Source organism: Bacillus rossius, chromosome 5 (genome assembly GCF_032445375.1).
Source record: "Bacillus rossius redtenbacheri isolate Brsri chromosome 5, Brsri_v3, whole genome shotgun sequence".
Lineage (NCBI taxonomy): Eukaryota > Metazoa > Arthropoda > Insecta > Phasmatodea > Bacillidae > Bacillus > Bacillus rossius.
In genome coordinates, this window is record NC_086333.1 from 28,268,414 (window position 1) to 28,279,023 (window position 10,610).

General features: G+C 45.7%; 1 protein-coding gene across 1 annotated transcript; it reads right to left on the reverse strand.

Annotated features, from left to right (window-relative positions):
- Positions 1 to 9,282: 9,282 nt before the first annotated feature.
- On the reverse strand, positions 9,283 to 10,259 carry LOC134532229 (uncharacterized protein K02A2.6-like). Its single transcript, XM_063368650.1, has 3 exons — positions 10,212 to 10,259; positions 9,636 to 10,130; positions 9,283 to 9,405 (listed from the first exon to the last, which is right to left on the reverse strand). Exons 1-3 carry the CDS (start codon positions 10,257 to 10,259, stop codon positions 9,283 to 9,285), a joined length of 666 nt encoding a protein of 221 aa, XP_063224720.1.
- Between the last annotated feature and the right edge of the window lie 351 nt (positions 10,260 to 10,610).

Below are 10,610 nucleotides of genomic sequence, written 5' to 3' on the forward strand. Positions count from 1 at the left end.
CTCCGGTTTCAGTGTACCAGCGGGGCGGACGCCGCACTGGACGCGGTAAAACGGCAGCTCCGCGAGTGCCACCAGCTCGCCCGTCTGTAGCCTGACCTTCCCCTGTTCCTTCAGACAGACGCCAGTCAGGAGGGGATGGGGGCCGTCCTGTACCAGGTGGGGGACAAAGGCGTGCGCCGGGTGGTGGAGTACGCCAGCGCCAAGTTCGGCCAGCCCGAATGGCGGTACCATGTGAACGAGCAGGAGTGCATGGCCGTCGTTTGGGCTATGTGCCGCTACCCGCCACCACCTGGAGGGCCGTCGGTTAACGCTGCAGACGGACAGCCAGTGTCTCCGCTGGCTGGACTCTGCCCAGGGCCGCAAATCGAAGTTCACAAGGTGGGCGCTGATGCTCCAGAACTTCGACTTCGCGGTCGAGCACGTCCCTGGACGGGACAACCAGTTCGACGACGAGCTGTTGCGCCATCCCGACCCACACAACACTTTTCAGGATGACCAGGCCTGGGAGGGGCTGTTGCCGCCAGAAGGAGTCGCGCCGTCAGTCACTCCGGGGGAGGCGCCCGCAACCTTGTTTCACATCCCAAGGGCCCCCGACCATCCCGCCATCTTGCCTGTGGAGACCCTGAGCGAATTAGTGGAATTCGTGAAACAGGCCCAGCGGACAGACGACCCCACACAGGCCGAGGTGCGGTCATGTGGGGAGCAGGCTCACCCCTACCACAGGTGCATAGACAGGGTGTTGGAGACCCAGGTACCAGGGGACATGGACGCCTGGTGCCTTCATGTGCCGCTCGGTGCCCGTGAGCAGGTCATGGGCTTCCACCACACGCACGAGCTGGCGGGTCACCCGGGTGCACACAAGACACAATTAGACGTCCGTAAGACCTTCCATTGGCCGGGGGTGACGCGGGACGTACGGGACCTGGTGCAGCGCTGCCAGCAGTGCCAGCAGAGGAAGACGAGGCGGTCTGACAGAGTGGAACAGCAGCGCCCCGCCGGCCCCGCGACCCGTTTCACACCCTGGCCCTGGACATAATGGGGCCCTACCCGCGGACCACCTGGGGAAAGAGGTTCTTGGTCGTCATCACCGACATTTTCACACGGTGAGTCGAGGCCTTCCCGTTGTCCAACGTGCGCGCCGGAACCATAGCCGCCCTGCTGGACCACGAGATATTCCCGCGGTATGGTTTCGCGCGCGTGCTGTTGACGGACAACGGCTGTCAGTTCAGCGGGAGGCGCTGGAGAGCTGACTGTCACCGATGGGGTCTCGACCACCACACCACCCCCATTTACCATCCCCAGGCCGACCCCACTGAGAGGAGAAACCAGGAGGTCAAGGCAAAAATCACGTAAAATTCATAGGAGGTAGCGGGGACGGCATCAACCTATCAACCAAGAGTGAAACATTATTATAAAACAACATTTTCTGTTAATATTTCACGAAACATGGAATAATTGAGGTTTGTTTTTGCTGTGAAACCAACAGCAGATGGGAAATCAAACACCATATGCATAACCTCATTAGCTACACCTGATGGACAGATTATTCAAATTCCACTCGAACACCAACCTGCAAATCTACACCAAGCAGTTACAAATACTCCAAACTATGCCAAGGTCAGTAAATCATTAAATAAAAGACATCAAACACAGAAAATATGGATAAGTTTGACGTCGTGCGACCGAAGGCCACCCTAAAGCCCGACCTGCAACCGCCAGTATCCGACCCCGCTAACGGAACGCGCCCCTAGCCATGGCCCACCCGAGTCAGACGAGTGCCGCGGGACTTAGGTATTATCCACGCCCTTAACGTAATCGGCAAGAAAACTGAGTCATGTACACAGTAAATTCACTAAACTTTAATGAACCACCACTTTGAATTAACAACACCGTGCAACACAAGTGCGACGTAGGAATGCCCGGATCACTCATGTGTAGTTTTCTACTAAAACAGATGTGAGTGCCACCCTTGCGGCCTTCAGCCTGAATTCAATAGTGTAATATGTGACGTAACTCAAACCGCCCAAATTAGCATTTATCATTCACCACTGGAGTAGTTATCAAGCAACAAACAGTCTCCAGTGGGACTCTAATAATTCAAACTTATTTTATACCAATTTATTAAATGTCATTTCTAAAACATATATGGATATTAAGTTAATCATTAAGTTTTATTGTATGAATTTAGAGCCACTTTCTTTTTATTATTAATGTCATTTTTTACGAATAACGGAATTTTAGAAACTCTGGCGCGACAGGGAGCTCACCCCTCCCCTCGCGCCAGGGCTGCACGCCAGTACAGCGCGACTCGCGGACCGGGACGGACGCACGTCCCACGGGGAGCCATCATCTCTTTGTATCCATCGAACTTCCATCTGGTAATTATAGTCACAACCGAAACCCTTTTTAAATACTCCCCGTGTGCGCCCGGTCCTTTTCCGGTGTAGGGCCTAACCCAGCCGCATCAACTTAACACGCCCCACACCACGCATTACGTGGGGCCGTGCGATATACGGTACGGGCCGACTCCCGCCACCACAGACCTTTAATTAATCGCCAAGTGCACAGGCACTGGCTACATCCAATCGTAGACATGTTCTTAATTTAATAGCGAGCCGCGGTCCACACAGGTGGGCCCGCGCGTCGCAGTTTACCAATTACGGGATTAGCCGACTCTAATCAAACACTCTCCCTCAACTGCGACTGGTGTGAGGACGTAACGTTAGTGATGGCGCGTCAGAGCGCCTAGTGTATCATTGACAGTGTACTTTATGTAGGGAAATCGTGTGAGTGTAATTGCAAGTGTAATTTGCCAACGTAATTAAAGTCCACTCCGCACACTCCGTGCGCGACGTGCGAACGACAGTGCAAAGCCGTGTATATTATTTCTGAACCTCACCAATCCAGTTAGGGATCAGCGTCCTATGTTGTGTAGGGCCAGTGGGGCAACAGGCATTAGGGATCCCTAGCATCATCACCACCACCGCCGTTCCTAGTGGGCCACGCAGGGGCTTTCGGACCTCACGACCCACCTCGTGGCTAACCACCGCGTTAGCCTGGCGCCCTCCCGGACACGTTTCCCCGCAAGAGAACAGCCTTCCCGCTAGGAACACCGCCGAGTCTCGAACACGAGAACCCGGGCGATGGCAAGTTTGACAGATGATATATCAAAAACATATTTGGATAGAGAGAAAAACTTACAGTTTAAGGACTTTACCTGGAAGAAATTGAGGAAAAAACAAAAAGTGCTGAATCCATACCTAGTGGGTCAAATAAAAAATTGGAAAATCTGTTAGAAAAATTTCATGAAGGAAAAAAAAACTGTATCTGAAACTCAAAATTTAGGGAAAATTGCAAAAGATTTCATGATTGAGAAATTCACGGGCAGAAAATCAAATGCTTACCAGTGGATTAAAGATTTCAACAAAGAATGTGAACGTTTCCTAATCAAAGAAGACAAAAAGAAAATAGAAATTTTAAAACATTTCTTAGAATAATGCAGTGTAGTTTGGTACAACTGCATTTAAATGAAACTTACAGTGGAATCGGACTGGAACAAATGGGGGAAACCTTTTTGTGAGACATTTGCAAACAAAGGATGGTCACCCATCAGATATGCTGAATTAGAATAAACATCAATGACTTCCCGAATATATTGATTTTTATAGCAGGATATTGAAATTATTGAGTACTATAGTTCTTCAACATGCTATATTGGATATTATATATTTTAGAAGCAGCCAATATCTACTCAAATTCACTTTAATAGCAAAGTCATGTAATAAACAAAAAATTGAGCCACATCTAGACACACTTCTTAGATAAAACAATATGTATCGATTTTATTTTAACTGCAGCCAATATCTATTAAAAATCTACTTTAATAGTAAATTGATGTAATAACTATCAAGTTTTTTTACATTGTTATAAAATTTCTTTCATACGTCGATAAAGAAGTATCACTTTAAATTATAAATAAACCAAACTAAAAGGTAGAAAATAAATAGTTTAAAAAACTAAAAAACACGCTTTATATAGAAAACCAAACTAAAAAATAGAAAATAAATTTTAATAAATTTGAATTAAGAATAGTGTAAAAATTTTTAATGAATATAAATTAATAATAGTGTATATAAGAAAAAAATGTATTTTATTTAAAAAAAAAAGCGTGGGGTGCATGGTGTCAATATTTATAAATATTTCATTGACATATTAGTCCAGTCGATATAATTAAAAATAGGGGGTTAGCTGGAAAGTATTCCGAAGTTAATGAAATTTTGATATGTCATTTGGGGGTACTCTGGGGTGTAGAATCTGAGTTTTCGACCTCGAGGACCCTGTGCTAACTTTGGGGGGCCCAAAAAACCTCGAAATTTTTGGACATTTTTCAGTTTTTCACTTATATCTCGTACGATAAGCGTTTTTGGTGTACTATATTTGTTACGAAGTTGTAGACCATTAAATTTCCTTTAAAATACACTGTCTCACATTTTTTTCTCTCGATTTAATACTAACCGAGATACAGCCCGTCCAAGTAACAAAAAAATTTCTCAAAATTAAAAAAAAAGCAAAAAAAAAAAGATTTCTTTGACCAATAACCCATTCACACCAAACAACTACGACACCTATGGACCCACCCCCCCATTTCGCTCCTTCCAAAGTCAATACTACATCCTATTTCAATTTGAGAAATGCTTTACAAAAACCGTCTCTCACGCCAAAAACCCAAACATTGTACACCCTTCTGCGTGTAAGGGATTACTGGAGAAGTCAGCACAATGGAATGAACTCTCATAACCCCTTGCCTAGGTATAACATAACGGGATCAGGGACAGGTGTTTGGGCGAGCCTTATCAACACCGATTCAATAGAAGGCCTGAACGCTGGGGAAAGTTAATGGCGTGAGGGCAGGACCCTTCGCCCTGCTGCCTAAACGAGGGAGGCAGTCCTTGCTTGCTGTTCTGTTATGGTTTCTGTTGCAGTCAGCAGTTTTCATTTTAGTGTTTGGCTGCTTTTATTGTTCATTTCTGTGTTTATATTTCTGAAATAATATTACAAAGATCTATTTTTAAATGTTTTACAAGTGAGTGTACAAATCGCAGAGGAATTCATACGAACGGATCAACAGTGCACGTGTTAAAATTTCTACAAGATCTCGGGACTAACAAATGGCTTATAGCTATTTTAGTGAAAATTTTAAATGAAGTCTACGGTCAAGGGTAAGTCTTAAATTTTAGTTTAAAAACTACGCACTACTTTTACTTAAACGTCAATTCATTATTTATTTTAAAAAAAATGTAATAATTTTTCTTGTTTTATTGAAACAATCGTAGTGTGCTTGTACAAAATTTAGTAATATTCGAGTGAAGATTTTAAAAAAATTTATCTATAATCTCAGTATCAGATTTAAACCATATGCGGGATATTCTAATGTATTATTTACTATTGAGTAACTTATCTTAGTTATGGTATTACTATACATTTATAAGGGGTTTTAAAATTGAAATTGAAGCGGAAGGATAAGGTGGTTACACTAGCATCTGTTTCCTGTTCTCTTAAAATCAAGGACAAAAAGGTTCTCAATAGACCAGATGGATTGCGGGCATGCTATGCCTTCAAAGCATCAATGAGCAGATGGAATGTTCTGTGGAGTACGCTCAGAGACAACTGACCAGCATGTGGAAATGAGGCCTGCCCGCATTGCCGGGAATAATGGCGATATCAATAAACTCAGCTATTGGTTGGCTGACCATTCACCATTTCCTGAGACCCAAGAGCTTATGTCAATCAGCTCAGGAGCTGTTGCTCCAGAAGGTGTAAACTGCTACATAACCCGATTCATTGGTATCACCTGCTTGAAGAATTTTTTAGAAAAAGTAAATTTTGAAGATTTGAAATTGAAGTGGAAAGATAAGGTGGTTACACTAGCATCTGTTTTCTGTTCTCTTAAAATCAAGGACAAAAAGTTCAGAATAGACCCACTCACTCTATTCCAACGAGTTTGCATCATGAAGCAATAAGAGGCTGACCTCAGGAATTTGTTCGAATATGAGCTAGCCCATTTCCCAATGTCTCTATTCACAGAAGAAGGTATGCACAAGGGCAGAAAGTCAATGATGTTTATGGCATTCAGTCCTATATAAGAACAAGTGGACTTTGGTACCATAAAATGCAATGTCATTGATGGTGGGTACTTGCTTCATAAAGTCTGGAGTAAGTCAAATGAAGCCACATTTCAGGAGGTCTGCCAAAACTACATGGGCTATGTTCAAAGGCACTTTGGGAGCAATGCCATTGTAGTTTTTTTATGGATATCCTGTTGGGATCAGCTACCAAAGCACCAAAGCAGTAGAACGGCATCGGCGGTCATTGCTGCATTCATCAACGAAGTTTGTCTTTTTAAAGACAACATCTATTAGTACAATTTCACAGGCGAAATTTCTCTCCAATGACACCAACAAGAAAAACTTCATCACCATGTTGAAGACTGAAATGCAAGCCAAGGGTATCCAAGTAAAACAGGCATTAGAAGATGCCGATGTTATGATTGTGGAGACAGCTGTTTCAACAGCTGACAATTTTGACAGTGTCACCATTACAGGGGAAGACATTGATCTCCTTGTGCTACTCACTGCATTAGGTTATTCCAAAAATAACATATATTTCCATAAGAGTGGCAAAGGTAACACCCCTACTGTTCTATATTCATCCCATTCTTTCAAGTATGAACCACAAGATATTCTGTTCCTTCATGCAATAAGTGGGTGTGACAGTACCTCAGCACCCTTTGGAATTGGGAAGAAGAAGGTGATGCAAGTGTACAATAAGTATCCTTGGCTTTCGAAAATGTTGGAGGTGTTAAAAGAACCCGAGGCAACGCCTAACCAAATCGCTGAAGTTGGGGAGAAATTCCTTGTGATACTGTATGGAGGGACTATCAATGCTGACAACCTAAACGACCTGAGGTACCGCACATTCTCAACCATGTTGGCAAAGCCAAAATGTCAACTTGCCAGACTGCCACCAACAAGAGATGCTGCCAAGTATCACTTCTTCATGACATACCTGCAAGTCCAGACGTTGATGGGAAGTGAAGGGGGTCTCATCAGAAGTTGCCTTCTGCTTGGGTATGGAGCCTAACCAAACGAGGTTAGTATTTTATGCATGTTGACAACATGTCTGTCATGATATAGTAATACATTTTAAATTTTTAAGCACTGTCAGACGATTTCCTATTCCTTCATTCATTGTACTATTTCAAAATACATGTATTAAGTGAGTGATTAATCTGTTTATAGGTGTGGTCCCCATCACCACAACCATGGACGCTGCTCCAGAGAAGCTGCTCCACATCATCAGCTGCAAGTGCACCACTGGATGCACCTCTGGAGGCTGCAGCTGCAAAAAGGCAGGACTCCAGTGCTCTGCCATATGCAAGCATAGGCGTGCCTACATGGGGGGCCAGGTGGGCCATGCCCCCCCCCCCCCCCCCCTAATGTAATCACTCATATTGGCATTTTCTCTAATGCGTTCGTTAATATTCGTATATTCCTGGCACTGAGACACTCAAACTGTTTTTCAGTGTTGCAGCGTGCTAATTAACAATATTTTTAAACATTTTATCGTTCTGGACATACAGCCGCCTTATTTTATTTAAAACACGAGGTCATGGCCAAGCAAAAAAAAAAAAATATTTTAAGAGGTTTGTTAAAGTTCTGTTGTCTGAATTGCTGTGTTTGCATTCACTAAAAAGAAGTTCATTTCAAGGTAGATCTGGACCAAGCTATTGGAAAATTCGAAGGGGAAAAATGTGTAAGTACCCTTTAAACATTGTCTATGGGAAAAAAAAAAACATATTTTCAAGATTGTTAAAATTATACGGATATAAATATTAACTAGTAAACATATCTCGTTGATACTGCACAAAAATATAAACACGGCAATGAGTTAATGTATTTAGGCTATTTAACATTCTAAATTCAGCTTCTGATTTAAAAATTTAGCAGGGCCCCCCCCCCTAATGGAAATGTCTGGGCACGCCTATGTATGCAAGTACTGCGTTGGCACCGCTTTCGAGAACTCTCCAGATCCAAACATTAATGGAGAGGACTCAGACGACGAATGCGACGATCAGGCCAACCTCCTTCAGAAAACGTTGCCCCAGGAAGAAGACGTAATGGACGACGGCGATGCAATGACGACGACACAAACATGCCAATAGCACCAAAGCGATCAAAGTGTTTGGATACCTGATGTGCATCAGATTTTCCAGTTGTTGATATTGATGAGTAAGTACATTATTCACCTGTAAATGGTGAAGATAAAAAGTTATTGGGCAAAAAACTCTTTTTTTTTGCTTTTTTTTTAATTTGGAGAAATTTTTTCTAAATTTGACGGGCTGTATCTCGGTTAATATTAAGTCGAAAAAATTGTGAGACAATGTATTTTAAAGGAAATTTAATTCTCTATAACTTTGTAACACAATATGTTACATAAAAAATGCTTATATTTCGAGATATAAGCGGAAAACTGAAAAAAGTCCGAAAATTTCGAGGTTTTTCGGGCCCCCCCCCCCCCACCCCTCCGAAGTTAGCACAGGGTCCTCGAGGTCGAAAACTCATATTCTACACCCGAGAGTACCCCCCAAATGACATATCAAAATTTCATTAACTTCGGAATACTTTCCAGGTAAAAAGTGGATATCGACTGGACTATATATCATTAGAAGGATTATCATTTCGATAATAAGCACTCCACACATTTTTTAAATAAAATACATTTTTTTCTTATATTCACTATTATTAATTTATATTTATTAAAAATTTTTACAGTATTCTTAATTCAAATTTATCAAAATTTATTTTCTATTTTTTAGTTTGGTTTTCTATATTGTTGTCCCCAGGCCGTGGCTCCTTCCCGATCCCCGACGTGCGACTATGAATTTAGGTTGTAATTATTTCGGCCGACTAACTCAGTGAGAGGTGGGGGTTCGTGCCTACTGTGGCCGTGACCGGGAGCTGGGGAGAGGGGGAGGTGATGAACCAGGCAGGAGTATGGGAGTAGAGATCGAACCAGGAAACGTCCGCTGGTAGTCTACAAGATGTTTTATTTAGCCCTTTTCCCTGAGCGCGCCTGACCCACAACGATTTTACGGGACATGTCCCCCGCCGCGCCGTGAACAAACACAAATTGCAGGTCATCCACGAAAGTGACTGAAGATGTCGAACGTGGGAGCTAACCGAAACGACGGTAGCGACGCTAGCAACGCGCGTGGCAGAGGGCCTACGGACTCGCGGAGCGCAGCGATACAGAACCTCCCTCAACGGCAGCCAAGCGGCGACTCCCGACTCCCAGCCCCCCGCGCGGCCGGAAGGGATGAAAGCGGCACAGAGGGTCGCGTGTCCACTGCGGGCCAGGCACGGCCCCTGTACAAAGCTACACGATTCAAACAAAACACATAACTACCCTATTTGAATACACAATTACAAGTTAAGTTATTTACAAATAATTATACAAAGATGTCCGTCCTTGAGCGGTCCAGAAGCGAAGTTAGGGCGCACGCGGGTGCGTCCCTAGCACGGAGCACTCACTGCACTGCACCGTGGGTTTAGGGGAAAATAGCCCCCTTCAGGTACCCGGCGGTGGGCAGAAACGGCCTCTAAGTCTATGAGGGCACGACGACTGTCATCAGGATGCCGGGTCGTCTGGGGTGTTCGTCGTGCCAGGAAGAGCTCCTGGTGTCGTCGGGCATCGTCACGTAGTTCGTCAACAGTGGTCACGTCGGTGTCGGCGAGTGCTTGCGCCTCCCCGGGCAGGGCGAGGGTGCGCCCCTGCACCAGTTCGGCGGGGGAATGGCCCGTGACCACGTTCGTCCTTCGGCGCAGGCAGTACAGCAACGTCGGCAGGTGCAGGTCCCACTTGGTGTGGTCCTCGTCCAACCGTATGCGAAGCTGAGTCTTTATGTCCTGGTTCCGCCTCTCGGTCGGATTCGCGCGCGGGTGGTAGGTTGGCGTCGTGCGATGCTCCATCCCCCACCGCTCACAGGACATTCGCCAGTGTCTCCCCACGAACTGTGCCTTGTTGTCCGTCAGGAGGACCCCGGGGTACCCGTATCGTGGGAAGAACTCGCACTCAAGCAGGGCAATCACGGTGCCGGCCTTCACGTTTGGCACTGCGAACGCCTCCGCCCAGCGGATGAAGACGTCCGTGACCACCACGATAAAGCGCAGGCCGCGGAACGTGTGAGGGTACGGCCCCATGATATCCACCGCCACAGTGTGGAAGGGATCCCGGGGCCGTCGTGGGACCTGCTGCTCCTCGCCGTCGGGTCTCCGGGACTTCCGCTCCTGGCAACGCTGGCAGGCCCTGACATAACGACGTACCTCCGCCGCGTCCCCCGGCCAGCGGAATGTCCGTCAGATCTCCCGCAGTGTCTGCGCCGTGCTGGGATGTCCAGCCAGGGGGTGGTCATGCAGGTACCACAGTACCCACCGCCTGGCCTCTGGCGGCACGTGGGTCCGCCACCTGCCCGACTTGTGCGGCCCTCTGGTCTGGAGCACGCCGTCAAGACTCCGGTGGCCCGGTATCTCTTTCTCCCCACACTCGGCCAG